General features: G+C 45.0%; 2 protein-coding genes across 31 annotated transcripts in view; one reads left to right on the top strand and one right to left on the bottom strand.

Annotated features, from left to right (window-relative positions):
- LOC125428879 (zinc finger protein 850-like) overlaps window positions 1-12,936 on the bottom strand; it is a 30,011-nt gene extending 17,075 nt beyond the window's left edge. Inside the window, exons 1-6 of the mRNA XM_048489586.1 lie at window positions 12,798-12,936; window positions 11,007-11,099; window positions 9,861-9,946; window positions 9,287-9,413; window positions 8,723-8,818; window positions 1,256-2,830 (exon numbers count right to left, since the gene is read on the bottom strand). Coding sequence (XP_048345543.1) covers window positions 1,256-2,830; window positions 8,723-8,818; window positions 9,287-9,413; window positions 9,861-9,946; window positions 11,007-11,099; window positions 12,798-12,912 — 2,092 coding nt within the window. The 5' untranslated portion in view covers window positions 12,913-12,936. The remainder of the gene's footprint in view (window positions 1-1,255; window positions 2,831-8,722; window positions 8,819-9,286; window positions 9,414-9,860; window positions 9,947-11,006; window positions 11,100-12,797) is intronic.
- Window positions 1-19,646, top strand: part of LOC125428587 (zinc finger protein 883-like) — a 1,608,225-nt gene that overhangs the window by 1,468,342 nt on the left and 120,237 nt on the right. The gene's annotated exons all lie outside the window — the stretch shown is intronic.

The following is a 19,646-nucleotide window of genomic DNA, read 5'->3' as shown; positions in this document are numbered from 1 at the left end:
TGCCGACATCACAAGTCTTTGTTATGGTTATGAAGTCAATTGATCTTTCCTCCCAGTCGGGGGTCAAGGGGTGTGGCTCCATCACTGGGTAGGGTCTGGCTATCCCCCTTTCTACCACTCAAACGAATATCATTTGACAACTCTGTGATTAGCAGGTGTCACCATGGTTGGTAGGGACTCTGTGGGATGCTCACTGTGGAATCTCAGCACTGAAAAGTGTCACATGTTTTCCCTCTCCCCCTGAGAATGCTGATGCGGAGCTAACCATTGCGGATGGAAATAAAGAGGAGCCAATATATTTTCTTGGCACCTACCAAGTATTTGTAGGAAGTATGTTGGGCGAAGTATGGCTTTTGCCCAGTAAGGCTTTTCAATCACTATGCAGACTTTAAATTGTTGCTTTGGCGACAGCTGCCACCTCAGCACAAAGATCTACACCATGTTACTGATATTAAGCCGTGGTAATCATTTTGTGGCTGGATCCACCACCTTCAGCAGCCACTTTGTGGCTGAATCAACCATACTGTGTCAGAATTCCCAATGTGCCTGCAGGCTTTAAAAGTTTGGGAACATCTGGTCTAAGGTTTTTATTCTCTGAAACATTTTATGAAATTATACTGAAATGTGTATTTTATAGTGAGATACTGCATGAACTTCTAATTCTGTAAGTCACTTCATTTGATTAAACGACTTTTCACACTCCAAACAGTTCCATAGCTTCATCTATATGAGTTCTTTGATGGGAAGTAAGACTGCAACACCAAATTAATCCCCCCATACACACAAATTATATGGTTTCTCATCGGTGTGAATTCATTGATGGAAAATAAGGTTTTCATTTTGATGAAGCTTTTTCAACACTTGTTTCTCCTCTGTGTGAATATTTTGATGAGAAGTAAGACTTCCATAAACACTGAAGATTTTCCCACATTCCAAAATTCTCTATGGATTCCTCCCTGTATGAGTTTGCTAATGGTAAATTAGCATTCCTCTGTCAGTGAAACTTTTCCCACATTCCAGACATTTATTTTGTTTCCTCCCATGTAAATTATTTGGTGAGAACTAAAAGTTCTACAATGAAAGACACTTTCCCCTCAGTCCTGGCACTCATATGGTTTCTCCCCTGCCTGAATTTTCTGATGGTAAATTAGGGTTTCTTTCTCATCGAAGCTTTTCACATGTTCCAGGAATTTATATGGCTCCTTCTCTTTGTGCATTTTTTCATGAAAATTGAGCTGATTATTCCACCTGAAGCTTTTCCCACACTCTAAACATTTATATGGTTTCTCACCTGTGTGAATTCTTTGGTGGGAAGTAAGGGTTGTATTGTAACTAAAGCTTTTTCCACACTCCAGGCATTTGTATGGTTTCTCCCCAGTGTGAACGCGTTGATGATAAGTAAGGCTGTAACTCTGGCAAAAACTTTTGCCACACTCCAGGCATTTATACGGTTTCTCCCCTGTGTGAATTCTTTGATGTTTAGTAAGGCTTCTATGATCACTGAGGCTTTTCCCACACTCCAGACATGTATATGGTTTCTCCCCTGTGTGAATTCTTTGATGAGAAGCAAGGGTTCTACGATCACTGAGGCCTTTTCCACACACCAGGCATTTATATGGTTTCTCTCCTGTGTGAATCCTCTGATGGTAAATTAGGTTTCCTCTGTCAGACAAGCTTTTCCCACACTCCAGGCATTTATATGGTTCTTCCTTTGTGTGAATTCTTCGGTGAGAAGTAAGCTGATTACTCCACCTGAAGCTTTCTCCACAGTCCAGGCATTTGTATGGTTTCTCTCCTGTGTGAATCCTTTGATGATAAGTAAGCCTTTCACGAATCCTGAAGCTTTTTCCACACTCAAGACATTTATATGGTTTCTCTGCCAAATGAGTTCGTTGATGGTAAACTAGTGCTCTTCTCTCATGGTAGTTTTTTCCACATTCCAGGCACTGAAATGGTTTCTCCCCTGTGTGAACTCTTTGATGAGAAGTAAGGCTTCTACTAACACGGAAGCTTTTTCCACACTCCAGACATGTATATGGTTTCTCCTCAGTGTGAATCTTTTGATGGGAAATTAGGCTTCTACGATAACTGTAGCTTTTCCCACACTCCAGGCATTTATATGGTCTCTCACCTCTATGAATCATGCGATGAGAATTAAGTGTTTTACGATCACTGACACATTTTCCACAGTCCACACACTGATATGGTTTTTCCCCAGTGTGAATCCTTTGATGATAAGTAAGGCTTCTACGAACAGTGAAGGTTTTCCCACACTCTAGGCATTTATATGGGCTCTCCCCTGTGTGAATTCTCTGGTGAGAAATTAGACTGTTTCTCCGACTGAAGCTTTTCTCACACTCCACGCATTTATATGGTTTCTCTCCTGTGTGAATGTTTTTGTGCGAATTAAGATGACTATTTCGACTAAAGCTTTTCCCACACTCCAGGCATTTATATGGTTTTTCCCCTGTGTGAATTTGTTGATGGGATTTTAGGCTCTCTTTGGGCCCAAAACCTTTTCCACACTTCACCTGTTTATATTGTTTCTTTTTGTTAGTGGTGTTTCGTTGAATATTAATGACTGAATTTTTAGGAACATTTTCCCTGTTTGAAGTGCACTTCTTCCTCTTGTCTCCTTGGAATATTTTTTGCAGTACAGTATTAGCATCCTGTGAAAAACTGGAATGTGTCCTCTCTTCAGGTGGGTCCTCTTCCTCCTGCTTCCTCAGTGCATGGAGATTTTCAAATTTCTCTGTCACATCTGAAAATATATCACCTTTCTCCATCAATGGGTGTTTTTTTGTTTCATTCGCTGTCTCCCACAGACCTCCTATCAAAAGAAAAAGAAACCTGGTGTGATGAAATATCCATGGAAAAGATTTCTGCTTTGTTGGGTAATAGTTATACTCGCAAGAGGTTAAGCTCAGACAGTTTTTAGAGAGTTCAATTCCTTGCTTTCGTTCTTTGAACATTTCAGGCGAAGTACAATGGCAGACTTGTCAGTAATGAACACTGCCAAAAGGACAACAGAGAAAGAATACACAATTGATACCTTACACCTCAATGTTTTAAGTTTTTCTTTTCCTGCCTGGGTGAAATCACAGGGGAAGAATATGGGGGCGGAGGATGTGGGCAGAAAGTCACTCTTTAAGGGAGGGACAGTCATTCAATCTTAAAGATTGAAGATTCAATCTTAAAGATTTCACATGGTGAAAAGGGTAATCTAACAAGAACAGGAAGGGATGAAACAAAGAAGCAGCAATTTCTCTTTAACATCACAGAGGCATGTGTTAGATCATGGGAATTTGGGATGTCTTTTTACAGTTTTTATTTTCTCTGCACAAAGATGGTCTGGTAGGTGGGTGGGCTTGGAGGAATTTAGCAGGATGACAGACTCCATCACTGGCCCATTAGATGACTAACTAGGACTACCTCATAGGTCAGCCACCTGTGTGTTGGGTGATTCTTCTACTGACTCTGGTTTACAGTGGAGAGAATTCTAATTCAATCCAGATGGGAACAGAAGAGTAACCGTAACTAAAAATGAACAGGAGCAGATTTTTATATCCCAATTTCTTCTACCTTAGGGAGTCTTAAAGCAGCTTACAAGCACATTCCCTTCTTGTCCCCACAACAAACACCTGGTAAGGTAAGTGGGGATAGAGAGTTCTGAGAGAACTGTGACGGGGCCAAAGTCACCCAGCAGACTCCATGTGGAGAAGTAGGGCTCAGTTATCCCAATTAGAGTCTGCTTCTCTTAACTACTATGGCACGCTGGCTCTCTTGTATAAGGAAAGGAGAAGGGAAAGGAAAGAGGTCAAATCCTCATTGTTGTCTAGGAAATCATGACCAGGACTGTGGTCTAAACAAGGATCATTGGGGTCATTTTACCATAGCTGGCACGAGCACACAACAAAAAAGCAGCCAAGAAATAGGGAATGAGCAAAATTAGCTGCTGTACAGAAAATGAGAATTCACAAGCTTAGTGTCCGGACACATTTGTCTTGGTTGGGTGTGTGGTCACATGACAGACTACATGGTCTGAGTGATTTGTAGCTTGTGACAAATAAGTGGAAAACATAATTTCACAGGGACTGTGATTGTCAGAGAGTCAACAGAGTGCTAAACAGAAGACCTCCCTGAAGGATTGTCTGCCCCCTGCCAGTGTGTATCCATCAATCCATAAATTCCAGGGCAGGAAATGCCAAAGATATTCCATTCCTTAAGCAATCAGGACAGAGTGCAGACTGAATCATGGCCTTAAATGTCTCTACATTATTGCACAGAGCATGGGAAATAAACAAAACGGGGAATAAATAAACATGGGGAATAAACCATGGTCTTAAATGTCTCTACACTATTGCACAGAGCATGGGAAATAAACAAGATGAACTTAAACTCTTAACATAGCAAAGCAAATATGATATAATAACCATAATCCCAACCTGGTGGGATGAGTCGCATGATTGGAAGGTAATAATTGAGGAGTATAACCTATTTCAGAGAAATAGACCAACTAGGAAAGGAGGAGTAGCATTACATATCAAGAATGATTACACTTGTGAGCAGGTCTGTGACTTAAATCCTGGAAACCAGGTTGAGACCATCTGGGTAAAAAATTAAGGGGGAGAAAAACAAAAGTGATATCATTGTGGGGGGTCTATTGTGAGGACCCCCCCAAACCAGACTGAAGAGCTGGATGACGCCCATCTGAAACAGATGACCAAACTTTCACAAAAGAGAGAAGAAGTAGTATTGGGAGATTTCAATTATCCTGAAATTTGGTGGGAGTCAAATTCTGCTAAGACTATAAGATCCAACAAATTTCTCACTTACCTTGCAGACAATTCCATGGTCCAGAAGGTGGGAAAGGCAACAAGGGGTCTGCCTATTTTGCTCCTAACTAACAACAATGACCTGATTAATGGAGTGGAAGTGGTAGAATCCTCAGGAGGGAGTGACCATGTTTTCCTGGAGTTTGTTTTGCAGTGAACAGGGGATGCCAAGCGTAGTTAGATACACATTCTAGACTTTAAGAAAGCTGATTTCAGTGAACCTAGGGAACTACTGGGTGTGATCCCATGGTTAAGAATACTAAAAGAGAACGTAATACATGATGGAGGAGAGTTTCTTAAAAGTGAAATCTTGATGGCACAATTTCATACATTCCAATGAGGAAAAATGGAAGGTGTCTAAGCAAACCAGGATGGATGTCTGAAGAGTTTTCAACTGAGCTGAGATGTAAAAGGGACATGTACAAGAAATTGAAAAAGGGGGAAATAAGAAATGAACAAATAGTCAGGATGTGTAGGGAGAAAGTCAGAGAAGCTAAAGCACAGAATGAGCTCAGGCTTGCCAGAGAGATTAAAAACTATTTTAAAAGGTTTGTTTGGTTACGTCTGTAGCAAAAGAAATAAAAAGGATATGATAGGCTCACAGCATAGAGAAGATGGCAAAATAGTAACAGAGGATGGAGAAAAGGCAGAACTACTCAACACATTCTTTGCCTCAATCTTTTTCAACCAGGGAAAATGGAACAGAAGATAAAGTAGGGGAAATCCAGCACACAATAAATAGAAAAAATCACTCAGACCATGTGGTCTGTCAAGAATACCTAACTACTTCAAATCCTTGATTTGAGATTGCAAATGCCTTAGCAGACCAGGTGCTCAGGAGCAACAGCAGCAGAAGGTCATTGCTTTCACATCCTGCATGTGAGCTCCCAAAGGTATCTGGTGGGCCACTGCGAGTAGCAGAGTGCTGGACAAGATGGACTCTGGTCTGATCCAGCAGACTCTTTCTTATGTTCTTAATGAATTCAAATCCCCAGGGCATGATGAACTGGCAGAAGTAATCTCAAAAAACCGCTTGCTATAATCTTTGATAACTCCTGGAGAACAGGAGAAATCCCAGCAGACTGGAGGAGAGCTAATGTTGTCCCCATCTTCAAAAAGGGGAAAAAGAGGACCCAAATAATTACTGCCCAGTTAGCATGACATCAATACCAGAAAAGATTCTAGAGTAGATCATTAAACAGACAGACTGTAATCACACAGGCCTCTTCCTCACTTGAAGAACAATGCATATATGACCTGTTAACATTTGTAAAGAGTACCATACTAAGATGTCTTTGATATGAGGCATATCCTGTTTAGAAATGAATTCTAAGATTCCTGAATAATAGCAATCAGTCCTAACATTAGTGTATGGCTCTTGATCTCTTATTAGAATTTAATAATAATAGTACAACACCATCATTATATGTGTACAAGATACATAGAACATGTATTTACACATATCTCTCATAAGCGAATGCAATCTTCAGGAGCGGGGGAAGGCAGTGGTGGGTTTCAAATAATTTAGATTGAAAACACATTATTCTGCATGTGCATAAGGGGCTTTAGAAGGGAATACTGTGATCACTATAAGTCAACATGGGTTTCTCAATAAGTCATGCCAAACTAATCTCTCTCTCTCTTTTTGAAAGAGTAACAAGTTTGGTAGATGAAGGGAATGCTATGGATGTAGAATACCTTGACTTCAGTAAGGTTTTTTATAAGGTCTCTCATGAAATTCTTGCAAATAAGCTAGCAAAATGCTGGCTACACAATGCTACTGTTAGATGGATTTGTAACTGGTTGACTGAACTCAAAGGCTCATCTTCATCCTGGAAAAACATGACTAGTTCAGTGCCACAGGGTTCTGTCCTGGGCCCAGTGCTAGTCAAAAATTTTATCAATCACTTGAGATGATGGAATAGAGGGAGTGCTAATCAAATTTGCAGATGATGCCAAATTAGGAAGGGTAGCTAATACCGCAGAGGACAGAATCAGAATTCAAATGACCAGGACAGATTAAAGAGCTGGGCCAAAATTAACATGAATTTCAACAGAGATAAATCTAAGATACTATACTTAGGCAGAAAAAATGAAATACACAGATATAGGATGGGTGACAACTGGCTTGGTAACACTACATGCAAAAGGGATCTGGGAGTCTTAGTAGGTGTCAGTAGTAGACTACAAACTGAACATGAGTCAGAAGTGTGTTGTGGTAGCCAAGAAAGCCAATGAAATTCTGGGCTGCATCAACAGGAGGGCAGTGTCTAGATCAAGGAAAGTAATAGTACTAGTCAAACCTCACCTGGAATATTGTGTCCAGTTCTGGGCATTGAAATTCAAGAAAGATATTGGCAAGATATAACAAGTTCAGAAGAGGACAACCAAAATGGCAAAAAGGTCTAGAATCCATGCCCTTTGAGGAGACTTAGGGAGCTGGGTACGTTTAGTCTGGAAAAGAGGACGTCCAGGGGTGACATGACAGCCATTTTTAAATATTGCTGAAGAGGGAGCAAGCTTGTTTTCTGCTGCTCCACAGACTAGGATACAGACTAATGGATTCAAAGTATAGGAAACGAGATTCCATCTAAACATTAGGAAGAACTTCCTGACGTAAGTGGTTGTCAGGTTCATGCCTTATATGCTTTGATGTATGTAACCACTGCTGTATCTTGTCTTGACCTGAATTCATGGCTGCTTTGCAACTCTTAGACAACTAGGCCTTGCCTGCTATGCTGGTGCCATGGGAAAGAGTTATTATCTGACACCTGGGCCAGCAGCCAGGTGACTTCACTTGGCAGGGGCTGATGGGAATTGTAGTCCATAAACATCTGGAGTGCCAAAGGTTTGCCACCACAGCTTTAGAAGCACTTGCAACACTGCCCTATTCTGACGGAAATTTTAAGAAACATTAACATGAGAGCTGTGTGGAGTTGCTTTGGGTAATGTCTCTGCAGGAAGGCACCTTGTTGTGGATGAGAGGTAGAGGAGCAAGAGATGCTCTAACAGTTACGGTGATGGAAGAACACACTGGCATTTCTGTGACTCTCTGCACAGAAAGTGCTATTTAACACTGAAAGGGAAAACAAGCTAGTTTGTGGATATGTTAACACCTGTTTCTGGCGGCCTACAGCCCCAGGAGTTGGTATCCAGATTGGCTAAGGACTCTAGAGTTAAAGTGGGGATGGGTCTGATAAAAGGGCAGCTGTACTTTTCTGTGGGAGTCTCTGCTTTTATTGCAAAGAGCAGCACACTTGATCTTGCAGCTGCACTATAGGATGTCAGAGGGAAATGCTCATAAAGACATTTGCAACCAGCAAAGATGAACTGTGTCATGGATACGAAGTACCTAGTTTATTCTGCTTTGGGCACCTAGTACACTGAGTTTATACCTTGTAGAAACAAAGGTGATTCATTAATAGTGTGGGCACATCTGCTTATCTGGCTGCCATGACTAGTCAGCATGCCAAGGAATACTACACAAGAGTGAAAAGGGGCTCATTGGAAAAGGGAGAGGAAGACAACACCTGATCCTCAAAGCAGACCCACTTTGCCTTCTAGGCATAGCTTCCCAGAAGGATACCAGACATACCAACTCCATTTCAAGGAAACTCAGAAGAAACAGGGATGGGAAACACCCTGGCCTAAAAGCTTCTGCCTCTCTGGGTGGATAATACTTGGCTCAACTTGGCAGAAGTTATCTGACTTGGAAGAAGGAAGTTCTTTGTTTTCACAGGTTCAAGATCTACAGGGACCATTTCAGGATCCTAAACTCATTCTAGCTTTTTAGAGGAGAACTTCAGAGTGGGGAGACAAAGAAGTCCATCAGCCATTCAAAGAAAGTACAGAAAACACAAAATCCCAAAATAGACCTAAGTTGCTACCTGTCAGTCCTTGCTCTTCATCACAATCCACAAGAAACAGCTCTTCCTCTTCTTCCAGCCAGGAAATGAGATCAGGTTTGGCGATCTGAGGTCCTCCTATCAGGGGGAAAAAATCTAAACATTCTTCATGCACATAAATTTAGCAGGTCCAAGACAGATTAACTCTGTCTCTCCAGAAATACAAAACAAGTTAAGAAATAGGGGTGGGATAGAGAGCCTTAAGGAGTATTAATTCATCTGCCACTGGCTGTTCTCTGCTTACTCCTGACTCAGATCAACACACACAACACCTGAGCTCCCTCCACAGCCGCATCTCTGCCCAGATATAGAAAGGCCCAGACTGGAGGGAAGCCCCTCCTTCCACTGCCCCACCTTCTCCTGGGCAGGCATCCCCGGCACCTCTTCTGAGGGACTCAGGATTTCCAGTCAGGGGTCGCCTCTCTTCACAGAGTGCCCAGAACCCCCTCCCACAAGAGAGGAAGGAAATGGTCAGCTTGACCATGTCCTCCTTAAGAAACGTACTCCCAACCAGAGGGAGACAATCCAGGAGAAAAGGCTCCTCACCCACAGAGGCCACGTTCCCAAAATTCTCCAGCATGACGTCCTTGTAGAGAGCTCTCTGGGCAGGGCGCAGCAGAGTCCACTCCTCCTGGGTGAAATAGACAGCCACCTCCTCAAAGGACACCCCGCCCTGGAGGAAGAAGAAAGAAGCGTTTCTTGACATCACTGAAAAGCAGGTTTGTGGGATGAAAATTCAAAAAGCCAGAGACAGTCTATTAGTACTGGAAGAGTAACACAAAGAAGTGACCAGAAAGGTCCCATAAAAACGTTGGATTTCCCCACTGCAGAGCTTCTTGGGGCATGTTTAGGCAGCAGGAATTGTCCTCATTGTCAAGGGGCTGAGAGCCTAGTAGGGAAAGATGCCATAGATGGCCATAAGGAAAGGGCCAAAATGTTTTCTGTGAGAAATCCATGGTTCCCGCTTGGGTTTCTCTGCACGTCCCATCCTAGGCAGGGGTGATCCCTTCCCAGCCTTCCCATGAGCACCCTTCACATTTTACAATGCCAATTTCAAGGAAGCAGATACTGTGAGGCTTGCAACAGAGAAGGAAGCATCTTCCCCTTGATATCCTCATACCTCAACTGGCTGCATGGTGGCTCTTGTCCCTTCACCAAATGGAGGAGATGGCAGAGGAATCTTCCAGGGTGTCTTTCTGCAGCTGCCTGGGAGGGAGAGAAAGAAACATGGTGGGAATCCCTTTCTTCTATGGACATGTTTTTTGCGCCAGACCCTGGAGGGAACCTCTCTAAATTGGACTGGGGGCACAAATCAAAATTTTGCATTGAGAAGCTTTGCCAACTGCCTTTCCCTCCTCCCTTATAAGGGAATACAAGACCCCCCTCACCTGCCCCACACCACAAGGAGAATTCCTGGAAATGTCGCTGCAGATCCCTGAGCAGACTGCATAGAATGCTTGATGCAGAGTTGCAGATGTGAGAGCTAGGAATGGCCATCTTCCTGCACAGAGAAAAGTAGCCTTTGAGGGAAATGGTTCCCACCCTTTCTGCCTGCGCTGGCCATGATGTTTTTCTGTGGCAGGGTCATTTAGCCAGATGGGGAGGATGTGTTTCTCCACCTGCAGTCTCGAGTGAAGCTGCCTTCAATCCGCCCATCCAAAAAGCAGCAGAAAAGAGCCTGAATTAATGCCACCCATGATTTCGCCTCAACACTCTGCTGGCCCTTTGTCTTGGATATGTGGATCAGGCCTGAGACTCAGCCTTAAGCACGTGCCAGGCAGGGAAATGGTCTCTTCCCAGCTGATGAGCTCCTGAAATTTTGATTTGAATTTAAATTTGTATACCGCCCTCCCCTGAAGGGCTCAGGGCAGTGAACAGCATCAAAATATAATACATCATAACATAATACAGTACATAACACTATGATACAATAACAAAGGTAATTATCCCAACAACAGTAAACCATTTCAGTAGACCAATTAACAGTCTCAATAAAATTAACAAAATCAAATTAACAGTACATAACATTCCCATCATGTTAATCCAACATAACACCATTTGCACAGGACAACATGGTAACAGTTATTATTATTAGAAAGTTATCAGGTTTCATAAATTCAGGATCCACAGGGACCATTCCAGCACTCATCTAAGCTCCTCTGAGGATAAACTCAATATGTGAGGATAAAGAAAGCCACAGAAATCCTCTTGTTCTTGGAAGATAGGTAAGTCAACACACAGTCCCAGGAGAAACAGATGCTGCTACCTGCCAATCCTTTGTGTTCATCAGAGACTAGGACAAATAGCTCGTTTTCTTCTACCAGCCAATATATCAGGTCAGGTTTGGCAATCAGAAGTCCTATTTATCAGGAGGAAAAAAACAACTAAATGATACTCGCTTGGTGAGAACACAAATTCAGCAGTTCCAAGTGATCTTGACAGTTCCTGCGGAAATACATAATGGACAACTAACAAGTGGGGAGCTCTGCTTCTTCCCTTCTTCAGTCTCTCATTCTTTCTCCCTCCTGCCAAACATTTTCTTACTCTTTCTCTCCTCCATGGCTGAAACTTCTCTTTCGGCCCCTCATCACCCTCACAGCTGCCCACTCGTCCCCTCCCCCCCCACACACAGAGCAGCAGAGTTGGTAGTGGCTGCACTATTATCACGATGGGTCTCTCAGCTACACAGATAAATCCCCCTGAGGGTTGACAGTTCCAGGTTGGGAAATCCCTGGAGATTTGGGGGTGGAGACTTCGGAAAGTGACATTTGGGGAGCAAAGAAACCTGCACAGGGCATGATGCCAAAGTCCCTCCCCTCTTCCCCTGGTTCCACCTCCAAATATTCAGGTATCTCCCAACCCGGAGTTGGCAACCTTACATCTCTCCTTCCCTCTGTCTTAAGTTTTCTATCTCTTGCCTTGGAATCAAAGCAGCTGACATTAAGTCTCCCCTCCCCCTGTTCATCCACACAACAACCCTGTGATGTATGTATAAAAAGTGATCATCTTACTGCTAAAACGTATGACCTCTTGTTGAGATTTGAAACCGCAGCAGCAGGCATGAAAGACTGCCTGACACCATGGGGCGATAACTGGAGCCACAATATACAAATGGAACAATGGGAGAATAGGGGACTACAGCAGTGGCGTAGGAGGTTAAGAGCTCGTGTATCTAATCTGGAGGAACCGGGTTTGATTCCCCGCTCTGCCGCCTGAGCTGTGGAGGCTTCTCTGGGGGATTCAGATTAGCCTGTGCACTCCCACACATGCCAGCTGGGTGACCTTGGGCTAGTCACAGTTCTTCGGAGTTCTCTCAGCCCCACCCACCTCACAGGGTGTTTGTTGTGAAGGGGGAAGGGCAAGGAGATTGTAAGCCCCTTTGAGTCTCCTGCAGGAGAGAAAGGGGGGATATAGATCCAAACTCTTCTTCTTCTTCTTCTTCTTCTACAGTCTGAACCGAGAATCTGCCTCTCCATCCTGCTGCAGGGACCACCCTGGCTCTGCACATAGGGGCGGGTGGGGAGGGGGCTCTTCCTCACTCACCTCGTGGTGCACCCCCTCCTTCCTCTCGTGCATTGTAACACCCCGCCTCCTCCACTCCAGCTCCCAGCAAGAGGGAGAAAGCCCTTCACAGCTCCCTCGGCCCTTCCTTCGGCGGCCCTCCCACACCTGCCCCCCCCCCCATCTCGCCCTTAGACCACGCCTTCTTTCCCCCTTTTCCCATCCGCTCCAATCGCTTTGCACCTAAATTTCCACACCAGCACCCCCCCTCCTCCCCCTCCTCTCTCTTTCCCTCCCCTCCCCCCTCCCCCCTCCTTTCAACGGCCCCTCCTTCCTCTGGAACCTGCAGCCAATGAGCCCCGCCCGGCCAATCCAGCTGCGGGCACCTCCTGGCTCCGCCCAAAGGGGTCCGGGGGGGGGAAGCGGAATCATTGGAAAAGGGGGGGGGGGTTGGGGGCTCCCTCTCCGCCGGACCACGTGGTGCGCCCCCTCCTCCTTTGTCGCTTGTTGCAGTGCAACACGCCCAGCCCTTCCCCGCATGCCCCTTTGAGCTCACCGGCTAGATCTGGGGCCGGGGGCACCGCAGGGACCCCCAAGACCTCCGGGGCCGGAGCCTGGCGAGCCTCTCCCGGGAAACTGCCCGGGAGCTCCGCCGATTCCTCCCCGGCCATTGAAGCGAACAACCGGGAAATGCGGCGGGGAGAAACCGGAAGTGGCCTTCCGGGGGTCGCCTCCGCCCCACGTTTGCCTCTCTAGGAATGTGGCTGTCTCCCTCTCTCTCATCCTGGAGGAGCATCTCCTCCCCACTCCCAGGGAGGCAGGAGAGGACAGGCAGAAAGAGCATCTCAGCAAAGGGCAGAGAAGTCAGGACCCCGCATCTCCCCCTGTCGAAGCAGCGGCTTACACGAGAGTAGGACACCTTGAAGGGTGCAATGCAAACAAGAACCGAAAGACACACAGTCACCGTGCAGTTCTGTTTATTTGCTAACTACCATCAAAGTTGTCTACCAGCTGTACACAGTTGTTTCCAAGCTTCTACTTCACCTCAGTGCAGACTGTGTCTACTATTATACAAAATAGGTGCCAATCCGATGCCCATGTCTTTTATCAGACTTTTGCAATATCGTTACCTAGCAGTTATACAGCACTGATATGCACACGGCACTGTGGGGCAGGAGGGAGTGTCCACCTGTCATCTAGATCATGTCCCATCTAAACACATGTTCTAACACCCCTTCCATGATCGGTATGACAGACATTTCATATTTACACTTTATACATCAGCTACAGACAGTACATTCAGTTGCTTACACAAAAGCATATACTTTTCTTTAGCAGTAGGCTTGGCTAAGGCCAGCTAAGCATTTTGATTCTTTGAATCCACATACTGCAGCTTAATGAATCCACTTTGTACAAGTTCTCGTACCTGTTCATACTTCACGCCTATGTATTTGGTTCTAGCCTTTAGATTCTCTGTTTCTGCTAGATGAATACAGTTCGTAGAATCTCTTCCAACATCGCGGATTTTGGTTGTTGTAACTGTTTCCCCTAACTCTTTCTGACAACAATGCTTTTCAACTAGGATCAGACTGCCTGCTGCATGTTTCAGAGATGGCACAGAACTCAGCCTCAGCAGTTGAGAGACTAACTGAAGGAATAAGAGGGGAAGTCCTCCTATGGATTAAAAACTGGTTGAGAAACAGGAAGCAAAGAGTGGGTGTAAATGGGAAATTCTCACAATGGAGAGATGTAGGGAGTGGTGTCCCCCATGATCCTGTGATTGGGACCAGTGCCTTTAACCTATTCATAAAAAATGACCTGGAAGTAGGGGAGGGTAGCTGGTGGCCAAGTTTGCAGATGATACCAAATTATGTAGGGTGGTGAGAACCACAAAGGATTTTAGCGAGCTCCAAGCCGGACCTTGATAAATTAGGTGAGTGGGGCTAAGAAAATGGCAAATGCAGTTCAATGTAGCAAAATGGCAAAGTGATGCAATATAGGGCAAAAATCCAAACTTCACATACATAAGCAGGGTCAGTGCTATCAGTCACAGACCAGGAAAGGGATTTGGCCGCCTTTAGTTGATAGTTCCAATGGGAATGTCACAACTCAATGTATGGCAGCTGTGAAAAAAAGGCAAACTCTATGCTGGGATATCATTAGGAAAGGAATTGAGAATAAAACCGCAAAAGATTGGTCATGCCCTTTATATAAAGCTGTGGTGCTAACGCACTTGGAGTATCTGTGTTCAGTTCTGGTCGCCTACATCTCAAAAAAGGATATTGAAGAGATAGAAAAAGTGCAAGAGAAGGGCTTAATTTATGATGATTGAGGGACTGCAGTTAACCTTCCTTATGAGGAAAGCATGCAGCCATGGGGACTCCTTTAGTTTGAGAGTGAGACGCCTGAGGGGGGGAGCTAATGATTGAAGTCTCATAAAATTCATGCATGGGTAGTGCAAATGTTGACAGAGAGAAATCTTTTCCCCTTTTTCACAATACTAGGAACCAGGGGTATCTGCATTGAAAATGCTGGGGAAGAATCTAGAACTAATAAAAGTTGAAACACTTCTTCAACGCAACGCGGTGATTGGTGTTTGGAATATGCTGCCACAGGATCTGGTGATGGCCACTAACCTGATAGCTTTTAAAAGGGGCTTCTGGACAGATTCTATGGATGAGAAGCTCCATTTATGGCTACCAATCTTGATCCTCTTTGATCTGAGATTGCAAATGCCTTTAACAGTCCAGGGTGCTCGTGGGAGCAACAGCCACAGAAGCGCCATTGCTTTCACATCCTACATGTGAACTCCTGTAAAGCAAGCAATTCCTGGTGGGCCACTGCGTAGTATAGAGAGCTGGACTGATATTGGACCATCCCATTGGTCTGATCCAGCTGGCTTGTTCTATGTTCTATGTTACCTTAATCAAGGTCTGTCTATGGGACGCTGCCAGGATACTGCACTATTGGCATAAGTCACTACAAAACCCTGTGTGCATGACTTTGGTTCTCACCGCCAGTAAAGAGAGCTTATTCGGTAGTAGCACATAGCATATTGCTACTAGTTCGTCTCTGCTTAGACCAGTAACCCTAGTTCAGCAGTGCCATTCAGATATCAGATGACACGTATCGGTCAGACCTTATCCAACATGCTAAGTTGGCTTAGCAGCATGTCGCTTTAGCATGCTTTACGGCAAAGCCAGGTCATTGGTCGCTCATTCAGTTCAAGCGGGAGTATATGAAGTAAGCTTCCTAATAGAGGACCTGTATAGTTCTGGATCACTGCTACTACAGTTCCAGACAGATTCTTTTACAAAACTCTATTGACAGTCATTGGTGTGTCGCAGCAGTTCCCTCCCAAGCGATCTAACTCCAGCTTTCTTTGACTATGGCTTTATTTCTTCTTCAAGTACATGAAGAAGCCTTGGATTTGTTACTTCTGTTTAATGTCTATGCCTAGGTAGTGGGTTATTTCACCTAGATCTTCGCTACCACAAAGCAGTTCCCCACTGAGTTCTTTGTAGATGCTTTTCTGCCTGCTGGTCAGTCTTAGTAATACATACACAGTCGTCATCAACATACACCAGTATGATTTCGGTCTGTCTGATGCTTGACCTCTAACATACAATTAATAGGTATCAGCAGAGGTACGATGAAACCTGCACACTCTTTTAGTTTTGCATCTAAGCAGCAGTACCAGTTCCTCCTCCTCCCAGATTGAATCAGGCCGCACAGGAACGCCGCGTGCAGCTTATAAAACCATGTTTGGGTCATCGCTTTCATATCCATCCAGCAGGTGGCGCCATTTCATAGACATTTTGCCTTGGGTGAGCATTAAGGTACGCATTATTGAAAAAATCAAAATGCATGCGAACCTCATAACAATCATAAGCATTTGCTCGCTTAGGGCAAGGACACAGACCGTGAGAAGACTCTGGTCTGGCTGTGGAGAATACCTCTTTTCTCCTCCTCCTCGTTTTTTTTCCTAAGCAGAGTCTCAGCAACTATTTCCCCGCCCTTTATAACCAGCCTCCATTATCGGGCAACAGTTTCTCCTTGAATACCCATTTAGAGCCGACATTTTCTTGGCTTCGGGTGCAGCTACCTTAACAAAACATCTTTGTTTAACAGGGTACTATGTTCGCTTCCATAGCTTCCTCCCACTTTTCTCTTCTTCTGTGGAAGAGATAAAAATCTCGCATTGTGGAGGAGTACGGTTCAAAACAGAAGTCTGACACACATAAACATGCCTTGACCGTGACTGCACCTAGGCCAGGTGGTACACCCCTTGTCTAATTTTTTTGATGTGCTGGGGATAGTTCGCTCCACCTCCTCCCTTCTTCTGACTCTTTCACTAGAGGAGACAGCGTTTGTTTACTTCTAGGACGCTTTCACACTTCGCTGCTCCTCGGTTCCCGACTCTTGAACAGCAGCTGGCAAAGCCTTTCGCTGTCCATTAACTGTTTGCTAGGCTCAGTAAATGGAAGCAACACCTCTGTATTTGAGTGTATTTTCTCCCAGTTCCCCATGCTTCGCATAAAAGAAGCACTGCATGGAGATAAATAAACATCGCCCAAAACGTGTGGAGAGAAAACGTAAATCCTTTAGTCAGTGGCTCAAAGCCAACAAAGGTCAGAGTTTTGCCACTCTGGGGGGTCACCTGTCTTTCTCTCTTGCTGTGGTGGCACTAACATGAGCCTTACTGCTAAAAAAATCCCTTTTCATGTTTGACAAGTCAGGATTTTTTCCCATACAGCAGGAAAACGGGTTTGTTTTTTGTGCACTACAGAAGACCACATTCTGTTCAGCTACATATGTGGCTGCATTTACGTTTCTGCCCAGAAGTACTCTGGCAAACCAGCATCCAACAGCATGCTTTCATGGTCTTAAGCACGCTATTTTCTTTCTGACACCGCTCTCAATGAGCCCTAAAAGGGTCGCTTTGCCATAAAAGTTGGATTCCCTTCTTTCCAACCAAGACTGAAACCGATTACCAGTCCATTCCTCCCCTGTCCGCTCTGGCAACTAAGTCACCTTTTATGACTCCAGCTCCTTCTATCATTTCCACCCAGTTCTTGAACTTGGAAATGCCCCAGCCTTCTAATTTTAGGAAAAAAGGAGTATGTGTACCTACTACAAAATCGGCCACACAGAACCATGAGGTACTTCTGCCTTTCCCTCGGACACTGGAGTAGAAATGGTCCTGCAAGATCCATATGGACCAGTTGGAGTAATGACAGACTCTTCTGGTGCTTCTGGCAAGCAGTTGAAGGATACGCTTCACTTTTGTTCCTTGCCACACACAGAGCAATTCCGGAAAACTTTTTTGTAGGTTTTACTCCTTCAGACCGACACACCTTACGCGAAGTTATTGGCTGTTAGTGCTCTGAAGTTCATGTGTGTCCAAACACACGGTATGGTAATAATGAATGCATTGGTCATGAGGAGGAACATTAGACACTGACACATTTGCTACTCTTCTCAGACATACAGACAGTGCAATTTTCTATTATCACTGTGTTCTAAATAATACAAATACTTCAACAGTTTCTTTGGCGCGACACACAACATCATTTTAGATATGTTACATGCCTGATTAGCAAAGTAACAACATACCCATCTGTCGCCATTTTAGCGACGCTTAAGCAAACAGTAACTGCCACAGGGGCTTATAGAGGACGCTTTTAATGTGTCCATGCAAAGCAGGCATCGCAGCTGGGTTCCTGCTTCTCCACAGAGGTTGTAGTCCTCGCTTTGCCAAACACACGGTTTGATGTCTGGGGTAAAATCGCTGATCCTCTGTGGGCAAATGCTCTCACGGTTCTACGATGTGCATAGAACAGGTAGAGTCAATGAGCCAAGTTCCATCTCTGTCCTTTGTCATTGGCCATCGAATCTAAAATGCAGACGGCGAAGAAGCAGAGTCCCTCTCCCAGGACCCTTTCTTCTGTCTCTATGCTTAGCTTCCTCGCCGGTCCAGCACTTTCTTACTGGCATGCTCTTGGCAGGCCAGGAGCTCCACACCGGTGAAGCATCAGCCTGGAGTCGTGCGACAAAACAGCAGGTGGCACTTTACGGATCTAACTCTCAGGAGTTGATTCCCTCTGAGGCCTCGGCAACTTCTTGAATTCCTCTGTCGCCGGGTGAGTCCAGCAAACTTCGAGGTGACGTGAGTCCAGACGTCAAGGCGGTGCATCCGCAGAACTGTCTGAGGTTGCTGACCAATTCGATCTCTAATGCACTCGGCCCAGCTTAATTTAAATCAGCAGGTAGGCTATTTTATGAGTCTCATAAAGCAGACCACGGTCAGCCAACTCAGAAAATAACGACCACATTTTCTGAAGGTGCTCAGAGACGGAGTCACTCTTCAGAGTCTTCCGAGGTGATGCAATTGTCTTGTTAGTAAGACTTTCACTCCAACAGACTCACGCTGGTAGACGCTTCTGAGTAAGTTCCAGCATTCGATGCAGACGCTGGGCCAACCGCGGATGTATAGCAGTTGGGGAGCTTTCCACTGCCAAGATGATGGATGCTCTCGCCTTCGGGCCTCCCTCAGCTCTTATCATCTGCAAAGCCGGAGGGCCGCGCTGGTAAGGGAGTTGACACAAAATGTCCCACAAATCCTCACGCAGAAGATAGGCTTTCATCTTCTTCAAAACACCGGTGGTCAAGTATAGTTGTGCTCTTTGTCAGCCTTTCAGCCGAAAAGGGCGTTTTCGGTAGCAAAGAGAAGCAGCCATGGTGCAGCCGAAGGGAACTGTTTCGGCATTACGCAACAATAAAACAGCTACTCTCGTAGTAAGGGCAGAATCTGGGCCTATAACCTGCTCTAAGCAGCGGCTTACACGCAGAGGTAGGACACCTTGAAGGGTGCAATGCAAACAAGAACCGAAAGACACACAGTCACCGTGCAGTTCTGTTTATTTGCTAACTACCATCAAAGTGCTCCGCCAGACACAGCTGTTTCCAAGCTCCTACCACTCAGTGGACTGTGTCTACTATTATACAAAACAGGTGCCAATCCGATGCCCATGCCTTATCAGACTTTGCACACGTTACTCAGTTATGCACACAGCACTGATATGCACACGGCACTAGCAGGAGGGAGTGTCCACCTGTCATCTAGATCATGTCCCATCTAAACACATGTTCTAACACCCCCACCCCCATTTCCCATGAGAAAGATAAACACATGAAAGGAGAGATAGAGCAACCGCCTCTCTGACAGTCGTGACTCACGAGTCGTGGGGTGGTCCGATTGTCTGACAGCAAACAGATTTGCAGTCTTGGTTTTGGAACCCTGGAGAGTCTCTCCCTTTTAGCAACAGGGCAGGACCCAGCTTTCTTTATTCCCTTCTTTTTCCCCCAGTTGGATATGATTTATTTATTAGTACTATTTTTACTT

Source organism: Sphaerodactylus townsendi, linkage group LG03, assembly GCF_021028975.2.
Source record: "Sphaerodactylus townsendi isolate TG3544 linkage group LG03, MPM_Stown_v2.3, whole genome shotgun sequence".
In the NCBI taxonomy this organism is placed as follows: domain Eukaryota; kingdom Metazoa; phylum Chordata; class Lepidosauria; order Squamata; family Sphaerodactylidae; genus Sphaerodactylus; species Sphaerodactylus townsendi.
This window is presented reverse-complemented; position numbering and strand designations above follow the sequence as displayed.